Below are 22,487 nucleotides of genomic sequence, written 5' to 3'. Positions count from 1 at the left end.
CGACCTCATGCTCCTCTTTTGTCTCCAATGTCTTTATGCACTCTTCTCTATCTGCAATATATTGTAGTAGCGGAAAATGTGGCTTCGCCTGCATTAGTGCAATCTTTTTCCCATGTGACTGAAGCCACTTCACGTCTTCTGGTATGATTGTTTCCATCTTGTTAACAAACCAATTTTCGTTGAGTCTTATATCTAGTTCCCTTTTCTGTTGTTGCTTCAAATTATTCAATTTCTTCTTGTGTCTTGACTTAATGATCTCCTTCGCCTTCTTCTCCATGATACTTTCAGTGGTTAGTAGTGCGGTTGCTTCATCTGGTATTATTATTTTCCTTATGTCCTTCTCTGTTTTCTGTACGCCGAATGTATTAAGTTTTTTTATTTCATGTTTCTGTTTGATCAGTAGATTAAGAATTTTTTTATGAAAACTGTGAATATGTGTCTAGAGATTTTTTGAATGCATCCGTAATTGCCAACTTTGTTTCGAAAATCTTGTCTATATTTTTGGTTGCATTTCAAATGAAGTTTGGGGTTACATCATATTTTCTGCATCTAATAAGGCATACTATTGTTGAGTGTGTTTATTTTTCTCTGTTCAATATCTGTAGAAATGTTTTCCAACTTCTGGGTAATTAGCCATTAGTTGTGTGTAGACCATGTTGTTGTTTATGTCGTGCTCTCCGTTTTAATATGTTGATTATTTTTAACTCGACCTTATTTATTCAATATTGTTGCTTTAAATTCCAGCCCGAGGTCTTTCTTATTTTTCTCTTTATTTATTTTTATTTTATTTAATTGTTTAACAAATATTTTATAAGGCAACATTAGTTTAAGTACGTAGCTCAACAACACTTCTGGCGAGAAGACAAGTATATAAATGTAACGCCGTCAATTCTTAATAACCTTCTTTGTCTGGTATTGAATTGATACCATATGGTATTAAAAATCTTTGCCAATGATGCGAACAAAATAATCCCAAGTGGTATTGGCAAAGTACCGTAATTTTCCTATCAGTGTAGTCTTTGGGGTCCAATCGCCAAATCTCCTTATAGGGCATTTGAATAGGACAATCGAGAACCAACGCGATGTTGGAAATGTGGCCAGTGCGGTTCCACCTTCAAGGCTTCACCGAGTACACAAACAGACCGATTGGGACCATACGGGAGATATTGTGAAGTAAAATAAGAATATAAGTTCGGGTAATATACAATGAAAGAAAACAATTGCTGAAGAAACCATTACTCGACTAACGATACACGTTCAATGCCTTAACACCACCACACTTTTGCCTAACTTTTTAGACTACCCGTTATAATTAAATTTTTTATATATATTAGGGGTAGCCATAAATAACAACCACAAAATCCATATGTAATTTTTTTTTAATATTTTTATTTATTTTATTTTTTATTTGATTATAATTTTTGAATTAAATCCATTCATAAATATGTAATGATTTGTTTTGTTTTCTTGTGTTAATTAGTTTGTTGTTGTATTTGTATTCTATACAGACATTCAATATTTTGTTGAGTGTTATGATTTAGATTTGGATGATTGATTGAATGTTTTCATGTTCTCATGTTTTTTTTATAAGTTTTCTTGCTTTTTTGTTCATTTTTATAGATATCTTCTGTAATTTTCCAAGTACATATTTATAATATATAATTCTTGTTATTATTTTCTGTTCCATTTTGATATTAATATTTTTTATGTATATGAGGATGTTTGCATGTTGTGTCATTCATGTATTTATAGTGTTAATTTTTGGAATTATCAGAGTTTCTTCGGATCGTTTCAGTTTTGTTATATAGTTTTTTATTATACACAATGTTGTTTTCTCTATTAATTTTTAAGTTTTTACTTTTATGAAAAAAAAAATATTAAAAAGAGATCTTGAAGATTATAATTTAGAAAATATTATCATACAAATGATTAAAGTAGAAACTATGCAATAAATTATATTTATTTATAAATATGTATAATTGACTGATTTTCTAGGCTTCAGAAACAGCATTTCAACAATTGAAGAGAGGTTATGCCTGGCATGGTTTTACTTAAAAATTTGACTATGAAATATAGTCCTGAGATCTATATAACAATATTACAATAATGATTAGATTTCAAGATATTTTCTAAAAATCTATAAATGACATTGAAAACTAAATGTGAATTATATTTTCTGTAAACACTTTAAGTTTCAGAACTTTTTCTATTAACATAAATGTTCTCCAAGAGATTAAAATTTTCAATAAAATATTTTTTTTCAATATTTTTGGAAAGTTTTAAAAATTATTTTCTTCTGAGATTCCATTGCCGGATATTGTCCGACTTTAAACCATTGTTTAATGCTTTCTATTCAAAGAATGTTTTTGTTTGTTCCACTAGCCGAACGTAGAATAGCGTTCCAAGCGCCTCGATCTTCTGCGCTCATTCTAAAATCTCTGACACCAAGTTTCGAGGTGTCTTACATAACTTGATCTTTTCTTCGGGCTTTTGGTCTTCTCGTATTGCGTGTACCACCGTGTTTGCCTTCAAAAGACTTCTTTGCTGGAGCTTCTTCATCCATTCTGACAACATGACCCAGCCAACGCAGCCGTTGTATTGTATTTTGATGCGTGTAACTATGCTATCGTCGTCATACAGCTCATAAAGAGTCTTGTTCAAATTCAGATTTGTGCGTTACAACTTACTCTAGTTGGAATGGTTGTAAAGCACCATGATCCATTTGACATCTCCTGCTGATGATTTTTCTTGGTCGAAAATGAAATCGCAATACAGGAAACCAGTCAAATGCTTCTAGCAACAACACACTCTTTGCTGACTTTTAAATGTTTTTTGCCATACTATTCTTTGAAGAGAAAGCATTAAACAATGGTCTAAAGTCGGTCAATATCCTGCAATGGAAATAAAGAAGCGCAAACAGACAATTATTTTCTTAGTTAAAAAAAAATTGGACAACATTTTCTGTGAAAACAAAAGTTTTGGGAAATTTCTTATTAAAATTAAAAATGCCATGAATTTTGCCACAAGACCAAAATTTGTCAAGAAATTTTTAATCACTTTTTTTGTGTTTTTCTAAAGTTATATGTTTTAGTTTTCGTGAGATTTCTATAACATTTTTTCATTTCATCGAAAAGCTTAAAACCCCTAACCTTTGAAAAACTGTTTCTGAACTTTCGTTAAAATTTCGTTTATATATTAGTGTTATATTCACTTTTTACCTTTTTGTTTAATGTAAAATGTTTTTAATGAATTGTCTTGCATTACTTCTACGGTATTTAATGTTTTTTTTATAATTTTTGTATTAACATTTAGGTAACACTTTCTTCCAATTTGAATTTTTTCAAATACGTTGCATTTTTTTAAATTGGATTTTGTTCGTTTGTATGTATATATGCTTGTATGTATGCAAGTTAGTTTGAGTACGTATAATTTTGTTTTTATTCATATTTTCTTTATTTAACAAATAGTTATGAAATTTATAACGGGAGGCAAAAAAGGCACTACTATCTAATTAGGTTTTATGTTTTTTGATTTGTTTTTTTTCCTTCGTCATGTAATTATGATATTTTTTTTATAATAAAATATTTTAAAGGAGTTTCGGGGGATTGGTTAATTAAAAACTAAGCTTAAATCGATGGAAAAAATGTATATATTTTTAGTTTTTAATGCTTTAATTTTTTTTAATTTATTTACGATTTGTTAATGCAAAAATTGGTGTTTTATGAAGTTATAAGTAGACAATTTCAATTAATTTTTTTTAACAATTAATTTAAAATTCAAGTCTTAAGTCAAATTTAAGGGAATGTGTAATAAGAAACAACTCAAGAAAATAAAAAAACAAAATTGAAGAAAAAATGTTTTAACTAAACCGGAATATTTTTTACCTCAGGAATTCTTGATTATTATTGATATTTATTTATAATAAATTAATTAAACATAACACTGTGAAATTTCAAAAACTTTTAAAGGCAAAGCCAAACTTTTGCAATATCGCATACCACTTTAAATTTTTTAAACTCTTTACATCTTCAACATTTCTTTGAACTTTTTTAAGAAATTGCTCGTTTTATTGTAGTACCTTACGGCATTGATAGTAAAGCGTTACGGTATGTTAACAAAGCAATACCGCATGGTATGGATGAAATATAAAATGATAGGTTAGGTTGAAAAGAGGCTTGTTGAGTGCTCCAAAATATAAAATGTTCAGTACCCTTTGGTATTGGCCTTGTTACAGAACTGGCATTGCATTTAAAGCCAAACAGTTATTGGTTTCATTACCAAACGGTTATTGATTTAAGTACCAAACCTTTATTGGGAATTCAACCTTCTTCATGAAAAACCCATTCATAATTTAATTTTAATGTTATTTTATTTTGATTATTTATTGTACAAATAACAATTAAATAACTACAAAATATAATGTGACACCCTGACCAACCTCGAATATTGTATTTAGCAATTGATTCCATATCCATTGGTTCCAGAGGTGGTTTTATTATGAATACACCACCACATTTTAGTTGTGAAGTCCGCAAAACTAAGGAAATTACAGCAATTTTAATCTCTAGTTGATTTTTGTTTACATTTATTTGGGCAACAATTATGCGTTTTTGAAGTTGTTTCGAGGAAACAATACAAGAGTTGTTATGTTCCCAAAATAAGGAAGTTACAGCAATTTCAATTTCATGTGGATTTTTTTAAATTTTTTGGATGTCACTTATACGATTCTGAGCTTGTTTTTTAAGGAAACAACTCAGGAGTTGCGCTAAAAAGAATTTCGGCCATAAACTTCAAAGCTGCATACTCAACTCAAAAAAATGTTTTCCATCAAAAATCGAAAATTTTCATAGGGGGTTAGCCTTTGCTAAAAAAATGCAAAAAAAAATAATGTTTGAAATTTTACGTAATTTTGCTTATTGTACGAATCGCGTTCGAATTTCGAACAGCGGAATGCTAGAAAATGATCGAAATTCGAAAAAATGAAGAATTTACACCGTTTTTGACCTTGAAAAATACCTTGAGTTTTACGCCAAAAAATATTTAGCTTTTGCGATGTTTTTCATAGAAAACTACATTATCGCTTCGTCAAGAAAGAAATTTTCCTCACGAATCCCACGGTTTTTGAAAAAATGGGATGTTTGCAAAACTAAAGAAATTCCAGCAATTGCAAACTCACGTTGGTTTTTTTGGAATTTTTTGGATATTTATTATGCAATTTTGAAGCCATACTCTAAAGTTTTCAAGGAAATAGGAAAGAGTATTGCTTCGTCCAGCACTACTACGGAAAGGGATTTTCGTGATGAAAACAAAACTAAAGATGTTACAGCAATTTCAAACTGACCTCGATTTTTTACCATTTTTCGAATATTAATTATGCGATTTCGAGCTTGTTTTTTGGAGAAAAAACATAGGAGATGCACTAATCCGATTTGTTTGCCATAATCTTCAATACTGTATATTCAACTCGAAAAATCTTTTCGCATCAAAAATTGAAAATTTTTTGCTAAAAAAATGCAAAAAAACAAAAATGTGAAATTTTACGTAATTTTGTTTATTGTACGAATCGTTTTCGAATTTCAAACTGCGGAATGCCGAAAATTTTTCGAAATTCGAAAAAATGAATGAGTTACAGCGTTTTGGCCTTGAAAATTACCTTGAGTTTTATGCCAAAAACGATTTAGTTTTTAAGATGTTTTTCATAGAAAACTACATTATTGCTTCGTCAAGCACCACTACAGAAAGAAATTTTCCTCACAAATCCAACGGTGTCTGAAAAATTGTGAAGTTTGCAAAACTAAGGAAGTTACAGCCATTGCAAACTCACGTCGGTTTTTTTTTTTTTTTTTGAATTTTTTGGATATTAATTATGCAATTTTGAGCAGTACTCTAAAGTTTTCAAGGAAATAGGAAAAAGTATTGCTTTGTCCAACACAGGAAGGGATTTTCTTGACGAATCCAATGGTGTCCTCAGAATTTTGGAAATTCGCAAAACTAAAGAAGTTACAGCAATTTCAAACTGACCTCGATTTTTTTACCATTTTTCGAATATTAATTATGCGATTTTGAGCTTGTTTTTTGAAGAAAAAGCATAGGAGTTGCACTAATCAGATTTGTTTGCCATAATCTTCAATACTGTATACTCAACTCGAAAAATCTTCGCTTTGCTAAAAAAATGCAAAAAAAACTAAAATGTGAAATTTTACGTAATTTTGTTTATTGTACGAATCGTTTTCGAATTGCGGAATGCTAGAAAATTTTCGAAATTCGAAAAAAATTATGGAGTTACAGCATTTTTAACCTTGAAAATAACCTTGAGTTTTTATGCCAAAAAAGATTTGGTTTCTGCGATGTTTTTCACTAGTACTAGCACTAGTACGAAAAGAGTTTTTCTTCGCGAATCCAATGGTGGGTGCAGAAGTTCGCATAACTAAAGAAGTTACATCAATTTTAATCTCACGTTGATTTTTTTTGCATTTTTTAGATATCAATTATGTGACTCTGAGCTTGTTTTATGAAGAAACAAACCAAGAGCTGCTCTTAACCGAATTTTTCGCCATAAACTTCAATGCTGCATACTCAACTCAAAAAATTTTTTCACATCAAAATTGAAAATTTTCCAAAGGGGGTAGCCTTTCCTAAAAAAATGCAAAAAAAAAAATTAAATGTGAATATTTAAGAATTTCTGTTTATTTTACGATTCGTCTTGGAATTTAAAACTGCAGAATGCCAAAAATTGGTCAAAATTCGACAAATTAAAGGAGTTACAGCGTTTTCTTCAGGAATCCAACGGTGTCGGTTAGAGCAATTTCAAAATTACGTTGATTTTTTTAATTTTTTTTGGATATCAATAATTGGATTCTGAGCTGGTTTTTTGAGGAAACAACACAAGAGTTGTTCTTCTCCGTATTTTTTGCTATAAACTTCAATGCTGCATACTCAACTCGAAAAATCTTTTCGCATCAAAAATTTTAAATTTTCCTAAAAAAAATGTCAAAAAAAATTAAATGTGAATATTTAAGAATTTTTGTTTATTTTACGATTCGTCTTGAAATTTAAAACTGCAGAATGCCAAAAATTGGTCAAAATTGGACAAAATAAAGGAGTTACAGCGTTTTCTTCAGGAATCCAACGGTGTCTGCAGAATTGTTAAGTTCGCAACACTAAGGAAGTTAGAGCAATTTCAGAATTACGTTGTTTTTTTATAATCTTTTTTTTTTTTGATATCAATAATGGGATTCTGAGCTGGTTTTTTTGAAGAAACAACATAAGAGTTGTTCTTAACCGTATTTTTGCTATAAACTTCAATGCTGCATACTCAACTCAAAAATTTTTTTCGCATCAAAAATCAAAATTTTTCCGAGGGGGTAGGTAGCCTTTCCTAAAAAAATTACAAAAAATATAATTTTAATTTTTAAGAATTTCTGTTTACCTTACGATTCGTCTTCGAATTTCAAACTGCGAAATACCACAAAGTTGTCAAAATTCGACAGAATGAAGGAGTTACAGCGTTTTAGGCCTGGAAAACGACTTTGAATTTTCATAGGAAACTTCATATTGGTGATTCATCTGGCTGGCAGTACGAAAAGAGATGTTCTTCACGAATCCAACGGTGCCTGCAGAATTGTAAAGTTCTCAGAACTGAGGAAGTTGCTTTGTTTGGAAATGTTGAAATGAAATTTTTTACCAAATAACTGAAAAACTAAGGAAATAAAACAAACGAAAAAAAAAAAGTTGTTTAAAGTGAAACACATTTATTGAATTAAATGCTCGAGCATATATGCTTAAAAATTGACAAGAAACTATAGTTTATAAATTAACAAAAGAAGAGGTGAAGAAGTCGAGTTGCTAGACTCATTAACAAACGTTTGTGTGTGTGTGTGTGTATTGAGGAAGGGGGGATAAAAACAATGTTTGTTAAAAAAGAAAAACTTCTTCCGGAAAAACGATACATATTTTTACTCGATTTCGGTAGTAGTGGTAGTAGTCTGTAGTAAAATAACTTAAAGAAGAAAAAAAATAAGAGAATAAAAAAATAAATAATACTAAGACATAAAAGCATTAGATGAACAAGTATTGAAAGAAAAAATCATAGAAAAAAACATTTTTGTTTAAGCTTCAGCAAAATTTGGACAATAAAAAAAACTAAAAATTCCGTTAAACTTAAATTGTATTTATAGATACATATATACTTTTATCGTATTTATAGGGAAAGTTTTTAACTAATTGCCTGTTAGGAGTTGATGATACCAGTATTAATTTTTTTTCTTATATTTCTTTTTGCTACATAAGATCTTATAAAATAATTCTTTATTAAATTATATATAGGATTGTTTTCGTTCTCTTGTTTTCCTTTTTTGCATGCCTCCTCAACTCTCTGCATAGTGTCTGTCTCTTCTTCTATACTTCCATGGAAGATTTAATTTTGTTGTATGGGATTTGTTGAGGTTTTACCCATTGTTTTCCATCGCTTAAATCACTTTTAGTTGCTCATTTCCTAGAAATTATGCTTAAATCTTTAATTATTTTTTTTAACTTTGTATTGAATTGAATTTTTGTTTTCGTTTCTTTAAGAATTTTTATCCAAGTTTCCTTATAAATTTTAAATTGCTTAGAGTATATATATTTAGCAAGGTTTTTACTATATTCCTTGTTTTTTTTCATTTCGAATAATTATTCACATTTTTTATATGAATTCTTGTTTATGGTCAACATTTTCTATTAAGAGATATGAAATATTTTTTTATATTTTTCTGGTTTAAGGAAAAACGTAGTTTTTCTTGTAAAATATTTCATGGAAAAAATCATTTTCTATGCGACAAACTTTTCTTAAAAAAAATCAAATTTCATTAAAATTTTCCAAGAAATTGCTAAGGACCAGCTCATATTGTTTAAGGTCCCCTTTATGATAATGCAATGCATAGAATATACCTCGACTCATACCACGCAATTTAACTTGCGGAAATTCTCAATGTGTAGCAGAAAGAGGTAAGGTAAGTGGTTCCCCCCTCTTCTATTCCCCCAATTAATTTTACTTTCGGAAATTCACAATGTGGAGCAGAAAGAGGTAAGGTGAGTGGTTCCCCCTCTTATATTCCATCAACTTAGGTATACAGCTGTTGGTCTGTTGATTTATATTTATAGGTGTTAAATCTGGTAGCGTAATATAAGATAATTAGTGAGAGAACCTTAAGGAAGATCGGACGTAAGGTGTAAGACACCGCAGCAGTATTAAATCTGGCATTGAGCTCTAAACAGTTAGAGGGGCTCTTCAAGAAGATCGGATGAAGTCTCCTCAGTATGAACGCATATTATTGAGTTCTAAGTCGTGGGCGTATGATGGGATGTATGTGTAAGACACCGCAGCAGTACTAAATAGTACCCCTAGAACTACACCAAATACCATATACCATATTTGGTCTAATACCATTATCTTAAGTATGGAGCAAGGAGAACTGCCAGTAGACTGAATGGGATGAGTGCTTGGAAACTTCTCGATTCAGCTCTAAACTGTGGATATGGTCTAGTTGGGTGTTATGATTGAAACGATGGCCTTAATTGCGTAGGGACCGTATTTCCTAACGATTGAAATTTTGTGTGAAACTCTTTCTCGATTGACCCTTAGGCGATAGGATGGGTCCATTGTTTTACGCAGATTTTTGTCCTACCTGACCGACACGAAATAACTGTGAGCAACACATGGGCTGGAAACTTTGAGCTCCGACTTGTGTGGTGTTCATCGTTATCATGGGAAGCTTAGCTAAAAACTACCGGTAGCGACCACAAGTTGAGGATAGTGGCAACCTTCCTTATTAGGCATGGTAGCTGCAAATGCGGCGGCGGGCAGTCTGCGATTTTGAGAGCAAAGTCTTAGTGAGGGGTCAGGTGGACTGACACTTGATAAAATACTGAGAGCCAATGATACTCAAAATGACAAGTCTTACTAGAGCCTTCAAATAACCAATGGCCAACATCAATGTCTGTTTCCAGATTAGGGGCGGCTTTGTCGTAAGACTAGAGTGAGTCATAAATCTGTGGCTTTTTGGAGTTTGGACATTGCAAATTGCAAATTTTGCCCATGAACATTCCACTAAGGAATAGGGGCAAACTTCTTACATATCAATGAGTGCAGTTCGAATCAAGTTTTAAGCTCAATGATAAGGGGCCTCCTTTTTATACCCGAGTCCGAACGGCGTGCCGCAGTCATGGGGGGAAAACTACCGTTGAAAATTTTTTCTGATGGTCTCGCCAGGATTCGAACCCAGGTGTTCAGCGCCCAAGGCGGGTATACTAACCCGGCACTACCAGAAAGGAGGCGCGGAGAAATGGACCTGTAACAATTCTCTTGTCATTTTGAATTACTGTGAGGACTGAAAAGGCCAATTCAGCAAATCCCTATGGTGGTCTATCTGGTGATGGAAAATGAGTATGGATCGCCATCTGGCTAGAAGTGGATCGCTGATATACATGTTACTATGAAACCAGATAATTTTTTGAGTGAGTTTGGGCATTGTACTTTGGTTGCACGAAGGAGTTATGTATCAATGTTAAGAGGTGCAGGACCATAAAGGCCCTGTGACTCAATTTATGAAGATAGGTTGTTGTTGTTGTTGTTGCAGTGTATTGTACACTGAAGGAGCAGCCCTTGCCGATGAAGAGCTCCATCGGGTCAATCCGGCTGCCATGCGATTGTATGGAGATAGGCATACCCTTTGCTATCTGGATTAGTTTTAGTTCTTGCATCACACCGAATTACGGCAAGGGCTTTTTTCGGGAAAACTTTCGATTATGAAGGCAATACTAAGGCGATCTATCCTCCTCCTTAAATAAGTGACATTCCAAGAAATATATGAATCAATACATTAAACTAAGAGACTGTGTAGCATAGACAGGCATCTCATCGTCCCTTCTATTGGCAATATAAACAGCCTACCGAGAAGTTTAACTGACAAAGGGTTTAAACACGTCTGCTATGTAATGTTAAACGGGCCACGTTATAAGACTTCAGAGGGAAGAAATCAAATCAACTGGATGGCTGGACCAGTTCAAAGAATTTAAACGTTATCCTGGAGAAAATGGATATGTGGCATATGACCAGACCAGACGTTATCCTGGAGTGAACGGAATAACTAGGAAAACGAAGATTGACCAATTTCGATAATCTTCCATGCGATTTCAATATCCGAAAAGGTTAAGTTCTTCTTGGATGGCAAACTGAACTGAAAGTTTCACATTTCGATGTTAAGGCCACATGCTGGATATGCCTGTTCACTAGGAAAACGAAGATTGGCCAATTTCGAGTATCAATATCCGACAAGGTAAAGTACTTTCAGATGGGAAACTGTTATGAATAATAAAAAGCTTGAAAAGGGACTGAATTAAGTTTTTCCCCACGAAGAGGGGGTGAGGCTTCTCTAATGTCAAACAGTGCTGTTCGATGGTGGATTTAGGCTAATAGGTCTCCTCTGTATAGTCGGTTAGAAGCGCAAAGTTTTTTAAGGCTTTAATTCAATTAAATGTTGTTGTTGTTGCAGCAGTGTGTTGCACACTTGCCGATGAATGACTCCATCGGGCCAATCCGGTACATACAACGGGCTGCCATGGGATTCGAATTAAATGTAATCGCTGTAAGTAAAGGCAAGAAATTAAGACGTTCCCGCCTGCTTCCGAACCTTGCTTACAGACAACCTGCAGGGGAATCTTACTTTTAAAATATTAACTAAAAACTGGCAAGAATATACATTTCAATCTTAACTTAAAACTTGAAATTGATAGTTAATTGTTCCTTAAGAATTATTTTAAAAAATATTTCCTTACTTAAGAATAAAATTATTTCATAACTCTTAATAGGCCACATTAGGTTGTATTTAAGACAGGTCTTAAATCTCGAAAAAAATGCGCTTTTATAATACATGGAAAACTTAAGGCCATATGAAGTTAAACAGCAGACGTATTTCAAGTTGATTGGACTAAACAAATATCCCTTTATACTTTTTTAGGGCTTTCCATTAGATAATTTGGATCCACTGTGATAGCAATAGACCAAAGCCTCTGATGGGATTCGGCCCTACCCTGCTAATCTGCGATTGCCACAAACTTGACTAATGAGGGGTTTCCTACTCCAACTCCAATGGAATTGAGGTCCAATAGCGAAACATTTCATTAATAATTTAGAACAAAAAACAGTTGTGAGGTACAACCCATCCACAGAATTGTATGAAAAAAAAAAGACTCAAGACAATCTCATTACAAGAAATACATCTTGGAAGTTTTACAACGGTATTCACAAAACTTTATGTAGATTTGAAATAGGTTTATTTGACAGATTTCCTTTATGGAACTATCAAATAAACCTCAATTAAGGCTATATTAAGTTTTGTGAATAAGTTTCATATATAATACAAAAACAATCCAAGAATTGTTATTGGTTACTTTCATTTAGTTTGTGTTTTTTTTACTTTCATTTGTAAGAAAACATACATTGATATAAATATACAGGTGTCGCTAAGCTCCAAAGAGACAACGAAAGAGAGAGAGAGAGAGTAGATGGGGTGGTCAAAAAACAATACAGGGCATTTAAATACCGTTTTTAATATATAAAATAACAGTGACGCTTATTCTCTTCTCTATAAGATATCGTTTACCAAAAAGTGGGAAGGGAATAGGGGATTCAATGGTGATTTTATAGTTCTTAGTTAAATTTTCAGTGTATGTGTGTGTATTTTGTTTTTAAATTCTCTAACATGTTATTGTTCTCTAGATGTAATTGCTGTTGTTGCAGTTGTAGAGGATGGTGTGGTTAAGGTGGATGAAGTTGTTTTCTTTATTTCTTTGTTATTGTTGATATTATAATTATTGCTGTTGTTGCTTTTATTACGTTTATTGTTGCTGTTATTATTATTGCGATTCAGAACTCTCCTTAGGGTTGAAGAAGTTGATGATGTAGAGGATATTTTTGTTTCTGTCACTAAGGATTTTGTTGATGAAGTTATCAATGAGTTTTTTGAGGATGTTGTTGATGTTTTATTTTCCTTTGTTTTAGCTGTAGTCGAGTATGTTGAAGATGATGATGATGATGATAATGCTGCGGATGCTGATGATGATCTTTTTGTTGTTTTTTCTCTTGTTTTTAATTTTGTTAATTTTGCTGTTGCTGGTGTTCTGTTTGTTGTTTTTGTTGTGTTTGATGTCGTTTTTGTTGTTGTATTATAAGAATAATAATTATTATCAAATTTTATATGTATATAATAATTTAATAACTTTTAAGGAAATGGAAGCGGATGGATGTATTATTTCTTCTTATTCGTTGCTATTAGAGGCGCGTTGCGTTGCGGTGTTGTTGGCCGTGACGTATTCATACCACTGTACATGTATTTGGCCTTCTTTTCGGAGGGCTTTAAAATCTGCGAAAGGAAACCAAAGAAGGAAAGGATTTATATAAAAACACATTTTCTAATAGTTATAAAAATAATACAAACAAAACATTAAAAGTATAAAAAATAAAAAAATTATTTGATTCAAAACAAGAAAAAATACGTTAAGAACTTTGGATACCCACCAAGCTCTCGGGTATCTATGTAAACCACCTTTCTTCATAGTCCGGAGAAAAATGCATAATTTATGCTCCCAAAGCAGCTATATCGAAATATGGTCCGATTTCAGAACGGACATTGAGTGGTCTAATAAGTACAATTCAACTTTGTAGAACAAAAAAAAGGTCTTTTTGGGAGCTATATCCAAATATAGACGAATCTGAACCATATACGACACGGATATCGAAAAGCCTAACACAAGTCACTGTAAAAAATTTCAGTGAAATCGGATTATAAATGCGCCTTTTATGGGGCCAAGACTTTAAATCGAGATATCGGGCTATATATGGCAGCTATATCCAAATCTTAACCGATCTAAGCCAAATTGAAGAGGGATATCCAAGGGCCTAACACAAATCACTGTCCCAAATTTCGGCGACATCAGAAAATAAATGCGCCTTTTATGGGCCCAAGACCTTAAAGCGAGAGATCGGTCTATATGGCAGCTATATCCAAAATTCAGCAAAATCGGACAATAAAAGCGCCTTTTATTGACCCAAGACGTTAAATCGGCAGACCAGTTTCAATGGCAGCTATATCCATATCTGGACTGATCGGAGCCAAATTGAAGGAGAATGTCGAGTAGCCTAACACAACTCACTGTCCCAAAATTCAGCAAAATCGGATAATAAATGTGACTTTTATGGGACTAAGACCCTAATCGGCTGATCGTTCTATATGGACAATATCAAGACAAGACCTAACAGAACACTATATGTACAATTTCAATCAAATCGGACATAAATTGTGGCTTCCATGGGCTCAAGAAGTCAAATCGGGAGATCGGTTAATATGGGAGCTATATCAGGTTATAGACCGATTTGGATCAATATAAAGTATCTGTGCAAAATTTCAAGTTTTATGCGTTCGACCTCTATCGTGATTTCGACAGACGGATGGACGGACTCGACATCAGATTGTCGAGACGATCAAGGGGTCCTAGATCAATATTTCGAGGTGTTACAAACGGAATGACTAGATTACTATACCCCTATCCTATGGTGGTGGATAAGAATTGCTATGCTATGGATAAGAATTGCTATGCTATCGGAGCAATATCAGGTTATGGACCGATTCGGCCCATACATTGTTTGGATGTTGGAGATCATAATAGAAGACATTCTGCAATAATTCAGCCAAATCGGATACTTATCGCGGCCCATAGGGACTCAGTAAAACCGAGATATCGGTTGTTATGGGAGCTATATCAGGTTATGGAGCGATTCAGACCATATATGGCACGCATGTTGTAGGTCATAAGAGAAGACGATAAACAATGTTTCATCCAAATCAAATATCAGCCTCTGGAGGCTCAAGAAGTACAATCGGGAGATCGATTTCTATGGAAGCTATATTAGGTTATGAAACGATTTAGAGTATACTTAGCACAATTGTTGGAAGTCATAACGAAACACCTTGTGCAAAATTTCATCCACATCGGGTAAGAATAGCGCCCTCCAGAGGCTTAAGAAGTATTATCGGAAGATCGGTTTCAATGGGAGCTATATTGGGTAATGAACCGATTTAGACCATAATTAAAAGAGTTGTTGGAAGTCAATATAAGACTTCATACAAAATTTCAGCCAAATCGGATATTAATGGAGCCTCTAGCCTCAATATCCGAGATCAGTTTATAAGGCAGCTATATGAGCTTATGAGCCGAATTGGACCATTCTTAGCACAGTTGCTGGAAGTCATAATAAAACTCCTCATGCAAGATTTCGGCCAAATCGGAAAAGAATTGCGCCCTCTATAGGCTCAACAAGCCAAGATCAAAGATCGGTTTATGTGGCAGCTATATCAAAATATGGACCGATATGGCACGGGCCGTGCCTGGAAAGCTGTGAGCACCATACAGGCTGGCACATTGAGGTCCGATCTGTGTGGCGTTCATTGCTGTCACGAGAAGCTTAGCTGCTAGCTACCGGGCGCTTGTGGGTTGCGGATGGTGGAATTCTTCATACGGAATAGCTGCAATCGGCAGTCGCGCACATTATCCTGCAATGGAATCTAAATAATTTAAAGACCAATAAAAGAACGCGCAAACAGGCAAACCAAACGAAAGGCACGTCGCATGTGGTGTATGTATCACTGCCTATACACAAAGAAGCACTGGCAGCATAAGCCGATGGGTGATCTCAGTGCAGTGAAAAATAAGTTCGGCAAAATTGTGTTTGTTTGTTGCTATTGGCATGTTTGGATAAATGGGATTTCGATAGAGGAAGTTAGATTTTACTCGTTTTCTATTGCGCTTGTGAATGAAGTCGTCTTTAAAAGCCCTGTTCAAGTTCGGATGTGTGCATTGTAACCTACTCTAGTTAGGTTGGTGTGTAGAACCTATGATCCATTTGACAAATTCTGCTTTTGATTCTTGAGATACAGATAGCCGGTCAAAAAGCAACATTGAAAATTTTATTTAGAAATAGAATTTTGACAAAATTTTCTTTAAAGTTGCTTAAAATGTTCGAGCAACATTTTAAGCAACATTGAAAATTTTGAAAAAATTTTATTTAGAAATAAAATTTTGACAGCATTTTCTTTAAAAATAAAATATTGACCAAATTTTCTATGGATATCAAATTTTTAGAAAATTTTCTATAGAAAACAATTTTTTACAAAATTTTCCAAAGAAATAAAATTTTTACAAAATTTTCTATAAAAATATTTTCTTGTTCTTTTTTTTTTTAATCATATAATTTTTTGTTATCTTATCATTAACAATTTATTTACCTGGAATGAGCACATTAATGTATCATCCACAGTCATCATACCACCAGCATTATCAAATTCACCACAATAATTGGGGGCTGAAAATAATGTCACCAATTGTCGGCGGGCAAAGAATTCATAACCGTCCTCCACGACCTATAGGAGGGTCATTGAAAATTTTTAATATCGTTTTAGGTTACAAATGATAAAATTCTCATACCTGATGAGCACGACATATTAAATCCATTTCATGTTTTGATAAGAACTTCGACACAACATCAGCACCAAATGTAAAACTAACACCACGATCATTTTCACCCCAACCCTGGACATCTTTGTCGGGATCACTCCATAACAGATCACACAATAAGCCAGTATCGGGTACATCTGTGGGACGCATCAAGCGCCGTATCTGTTCCATGCCTTGTAGGTCGGGACTCAAGCCACCGTGACAGCAGAAAATCTTCTCATCGATAATGGCGGCCACGGGTAAACAATTGAAACAGTCTGTAAATGTTTTCCACAATTTGACATTGTAGCGTCGTTTGCATTCATCATAAAAACCTAAAGAAAAGAAAAACAAAAATTAAAAGAAACAATTAGGAAAAATTGGTATTGGTTATAAGAAAAATCCTACTTAATTTTAAGAAAATTTTCTTTAAAATAAAAAAGGTGGATAATTTTTTTTTAATAAAATAAAAAACAATGAAACAATTTCTTCAATTATACCAAATATAGGATATACAAAAGCAGAACTTTAAAAAAAGTCATTTAATTTTAGTTAACCTTTTTACTTACCATAAATACGATTAATACTGGCACACTCGTGATTGCCACGCAATAAAAAGAAATTCTCTGGGTATTTGATTTTGTAGGCCAACAATAGACAGATGGTCTCCAGCGATTGTTTACCTCGATCCACATAGTCGCCCAAAAACAAGTAATTGGCTGCTGGAGGGAATCCACCATACTCGAACAAACGCAAGAGATCTGTGTACTGACCATGGATATCACCGCATATGATAAGAGGTGCTTCCAGTTCCAATAGAATCGGTTGTTGTAGGAATATTTCACGGGATTTTAGACACAGGCCACGGACTTCAGATTCAGACATTTGAACTGATTTACCGGTACGACAACTGCGCACTAGAAAATAAGAAAAATGGAAAAAATTAATCAGAAGGGAAATGAAATCAAAATTAATTATAAATTTTTTTTAAAATTGGGAAGTTGTTAAAAAATTTCGGGAAATTCAGGAAAATTGGATTAATACCCAAAAATGTTGTCATATTATTGCTGAACCGTTTTATTGTGGGCCAAACTTCCATTAAATTATTTTTCACAATAATTTTACTGAAAATTTTACTGTGGAGCAAACTTTTTAAGAAATTTTTTTTCATACGATCGAATAATGTCCGGCTGCAAACGGTATGGGGGGTTCTTTGTTTCTATTACAAATAGAAAAATTCTTTTTTTTTTGTGATAGAAACAGTGAACTCTACCGTCTGCAACAGGACAATATCCGATTGCATGAATTATTTGAAGACCGAATACATTTAGCGCAAGACGTGGAAAATTATTTTCCCATAAAATTTTTGCAGAAGATTTTTAAAAATGTCATTGATATTTGGATTTCTAAGCCAATTTCAGAACGTTAGTTTGAGGTTTGTTTAACACACATTTTTGCATACTGTTAGGCTCTGACATAAAAACAAATTTAAAAAAAGTTGGCCAAACTTTTTATTGAATAATTTTTGATTTCCAAAATTGTGCAAGGTTATAATCTTTTTAAATTTAATTCAGTAGGAAATTTAGAGGGGTTTTCTTTTAACAAGGTCATTGCATTCTTTTAGGCTCTCTTATGAAAATTGGCGCAGTTGTTGAGTCATAACAGAACACTATATGCAAAATTTCAGTCAAATCGGATACAAATCGCGGCTTTTAAGGGCTCAAGAGATCGGTTTATATGGGAACCATATCATGTTCTTGACCGATTTAAACCGTACTTGGCACAGTTGTTGGGAGCCAAATCGGACAAAAATTCTGGCTTCCAGGGAGCTATGCCAGATTATAGACTGATTTGGACCGTACTTAGCTCCGTTGTTGGAAGTCATAACAGAACACTATGTGCCAAATTTCAACCAAATCGAACAAAAATTGCGACTTCACCGGGAAATCAAATTCCGACTTCGTCGGGAGATCGGTTTTTATGGGAGCTATATCCAAATCTGAGCCAATATGGCCCATTTGCAATCCCCAACGACCTACATTAATATAAGGTATCTGTGCAAAATTTCAAGCTGCTTGCTCTATGCGTTCGACAGCTATCGGGATTTCGACAGACGGACGGATATGGCTAGTTCGAATCAGAATTTCGAGACGATCAAGTATATATATATACTTTATGGGGCCCTAGATCAATGTTTCGAAATGTTACAAACGGAATGACTAGATTAGTATTTCTCCATTCTATGGTGGTGGGTGCGGATGTTAATGAGCCTCATATATTATGGACTTACACCTAAGCCAGTAATCGACTTGTTTTTCGCCCTTATATTGCTTGGAAATGTCTTTCATAAAAAAATTCCTTAAAATGAATTCTTGAAAAAAATTCCCAAAAACTTTTGTTTTTATAAAAATTTTTTTGGAAATTTGACTAAATTGTTACTCATATTTTATTTTATTTCTATAAAAAAAAGTTTATATCATAACATTTCCCAACCTATTTTAGTGCGTAACTTATGGGTTTATTGTATTGCATACTTTTAGGCCTAACATAAAAATTGTACAATCTCATTTAAAAGACTGTAGGTTAAGCCCATTTGCGAAACGATTACACAAAAGGTCAGTAAAAGGCTTACACAAAAGGCCAGACATTGAAATAGGCCAAACTGTCCCCATAGTTCGGCCTATTTCAATATTTCACCATCGGAAATATTTGCTTTATTTCCGTTTTATTCGCTATTTCGGTGTGTAGCGCATACATCGATATTTCCGCAATTTTTCTTTGCTACAATGCCAAATGCATTTGGCAATAATAATCAAAAGAAAATAAAACAAATATTTCCTGGAAAGTCTATTAAATTGGAAAAGATAGATATCCATTAATTTACTGCAGACAGCGACAACAGTTGCCGCCGTTCGTCTCCACATCAAGACGACGATGATGATGATGATTTTGTTTGTTTTGCTTGTCCACACTACACAAGTCTTTTGTAAATAAACCAATCACTATGTATCATTACTTGTGTTATTCTTTGCCAAAAGCTGCAGCAGCAGAAGTAAATCAATATTAAATCTTATTTTGAATTTATTTTTAATATTAAAAATTTTCGTTATAATTGTATTACGTCGCTTTTATACTCTATTGGCCCCAATTCAAGGTTCTGACGTCATGGCGAAAATTTCTGAAACAAATGAAGGCAAAAAATATGAGGAAAAGCCTTCCACTCACAGAGCAATGGCTTTTGTCGAGCATCCATGAAAAAAAAATTATGAAAACTTGTGCGAGCAAATATCTATGTGGGCGCACAATGTTTTACTGATAAATCTTAAAGACGACCAAAGAGATGAACGCTAGCTAGCTACATGATGATTGGGTGAAAAGGCATGTGTGGCTTTGGGTACCGGCGGTAGCCATGCAAAAAAAATAGGCAAACGAGAAATTAAATACAACAAAACGTATATCACACACAAACAATTGCTATTCTAATTTTCTTAAGGTGGCGTAAAAATTGTCATCTTTGCAAAATCATGTTTATAAGTGAAATATGTAGTAAGGTCGAAAATAAAAGTAAACGGAAGAACAATGCTAAGCAAAATATGAAAAAAGTAAAAACATGAAAAAAAAAATAAAAATTTTATGTTTATAAAAACTTTTTGCCAAAATGTAATTTTGTCAAAATTGTATTTCTAGGAAAATTTGGTCAACATTTTTTTTATAAAGAAAATAGTAACAAAATTCTATTTCTACAGAAAACTTTATCTAAATTTTATTTCTAAGAAAATTTTGACAGCAAAATTTACTGGGAAAGATTGTTTCAGTACCCTTTCCTTTGGAATGACAGTTTTAGTACCCTTCCTCTTAGTACCGTTTGCTTTGGCAAAGAGCAATTTTAATACTCTTTCCTTTGAGAAGGGATATTTTTAATATCCCTTTTAATATTTTTAATGTGAAAGGGTAGTTTTAATACCCCCTCCCTTGCAAGTGGGTAGCATTTTCACCCTTTCTTTTGGGAAGGGTAGTTTTAGTACCCCTTCTTTTGGGAAAGGGTAGTTTTAATGCCCTTTCCTTTGGGAAAGGGTAGTTTAAATACCCCTTCCTTTGGGAAAGAGTCGTTTTAATAACCTTTCCTTTGGGAAAGGGTAGTTTTAATACCCGTTTCTTTGGGAAAGGGTAGTTTAAATACGCCTTCCTTTGGGAAAGAGTAGTTTTAATAACCTTTCCTTTGGGAATACCCGTTAATACCCGTTCCTTTGGGAAAGGGTAGTTTAAATACCCCTTCTTTTGGGAAAGAGTAGTTTTAATAACCTTTCCTTTGGAAAGGGTAGTTTTAATACCCGTTCCTTTGGGAAAGGGTAGTTTCAATACCCCTTCCTTTGGGATAGGATAGTTTTAATACCCTTTCATTTGGGAAAGTGTAGTTTAAATACCACATCCTTGGAGAAAGGGTAGTTTCAAAGCCTTTTCCTTTGGGTAAGGGCAGTTTAAATACCCTTTCCTTTGGGAATGGACAGTTTAAATACCCTTTCCTATGGGAAAGGGTAGTTTTAATACCATTTCCTCTGGGAGAGGGTAGTTTTAATACCCTTCCCCTGGGTAAGGGTAGTTTTAATAACCTTTCCTTTGGAAAAACGTAGTGTTAATATCATTTCCTTTGGGAATGGGTAGTTTCAATAACCTTCCTTTTGGGTCACGAATATAGGTGGCATTAATTTCCCAATAAGCCTTAAACTATGCTATAAAATTTTTCCATAACTTCCTATTCCATCTTAAGATTCTATTTTTGTTTATCTTTAACCTCAAATTAAAATAAAACCAGTAAGGAAGGGCTAAAGTCGGGCGGTGCCGAATGTATAATACCCTACACCTACACTATAAGTGCAATGTAGGGCTTATATCCAATTCTGAACCAATTTTGTTGAACCTTGTCAAGCAAATATGTTCAAACTGTAAGAATTACGGTTGACAAATGACAACATTATGGCAAATTACCCAAAATCTAACGAATATATATATGAGAGCTATACCTTAATCTGAACCGATTTCGTGCAAACTCCTCAGATACTGTGGCAGTCGTCGAGGAGAGCGTTGTGCAATATTTTGGCAAGATGGGTCCATAAAAGCGCTGGCTGTGACTCTAGAAGTTAAAATCGAACGATATATATGACAGCTATATCTAAATCTGAACAGTTTTCGAGCAAACCCCATGAAATTCACCAGTAATGTCAAAAGTCGTAAACAAATCCTTCCTGTCAAATTTAGAGAGAAGCGGTTAACAAATGACCATTTTATTGCATTATTACTGAAAATCGGACGAACATATAAATGCCAGCTATATCCAGATCTAAACCGATTTTTTCCAATTTTAATAAGCTTCGTCTCTAGGCAGAAAAACATGCCTGTACTAAATTTGAAGACGATCGGATGAAAACTGCGACATGTACTTTGTACACAAATTAACATGGACAGACGGACAGACAGACAGAGGGACATAGCTTTCTTAGTCGATCGGCATTCTAATCAATATTATAATACCCTGTACCACAGTAGTGGTGTAGGGTATAAATATACAAACTAAATTATTTAGCCATACCCTTTACTAAATTAAATCCTTTCGTATCTATTTCTTATTAAAATAAAAAATAAAATCATTATTGTAAAAAATAAAATTATTAAAATAAAATCAAAAGGGAGTACCCTTTTGGTATCAAATAAGCCAAACCCTTAAAGTATACTACAAATGTATGTTTTACCAGTGATAAGCTTATACTTATGCAATATAATTTTTTACCCAAACTTAATCCCAATGCAGAAAAGCTTTTTTTATAATTTGTGCGTGCCATGCAGAAAATGTCTCAAAGATTTGAGTGGCATTTTATGCAACCCCTGTCCCTTTTTTAAATGAAATTAAATTTATTTTCGATTTCCATTTGGTAGTTTGAACCTTGGGGTTATTGTGCAAATCT

The 22,487-nt window shown here is 33.5% G+C and overlaps 1 protein-coding gene across 4 annotated transcripts in view; it reads right to left on the bottom strand.

Moving 5' to 3' along the window:
• Positions 1 to 7,731: 7,731 nt before the first annotated feature.
• LOC106088308 (serine/threonine-protein phosphatase beta isoform) overlaps positions 7,732 to 22,487 on the bottom strand; it is a 153,843-nt gene continuing 139,087 nt past the window's right edge. For all 4 annotated transcript variants that reach the window (XM_059368296.1, XM_059368297.1, XM_059368295.1 and 1 more), the window contains 4 exons: positions 17,097 to 17,444; positions 16,519 to 16,862; positions 16,320 to 16,454; positions 7,732 to 13,400 (listed from right to left, as the gene is read on the bottom strand). In XM_059368296.1, the coding sequence (XP_059224279.1) occupies positions 13,287 to 13,400; positions 16,320 to 16,454; positions 16,519 to 16,862; positions 17,097 to 17,444 (941 nt within the window). In that variant the 3' untranslated portion in view covers positions 7,732 to 13,286. The remainder of the gene's footprint in view (positions 13,401 to 16,319; positions 16,455 to 16,518; positions 16,863 to 17,096; positions 17,445 to 22,487) is intronic.

This window comes from Stomoxys calcitrans, chromosome 4, assembly GCF_963082655.1.
Source record: "Stomoxys calcitrans chromosome 4, idStoCalc2.1, whole genome shotgun sequence".
NCBI classification, from domain to species: domain Eukaryota; kingdom Metazoa; phylum Arthropoda; class Insecta; order Diptera; family Muscidae; genus Stomoxys; species Stomoxys calcitrans.
The sequence above is the reverse complement of the archived record's forward strand: the minus strand, read 5'-3'. Positions and strand labels throughout refer to the sequence as shown.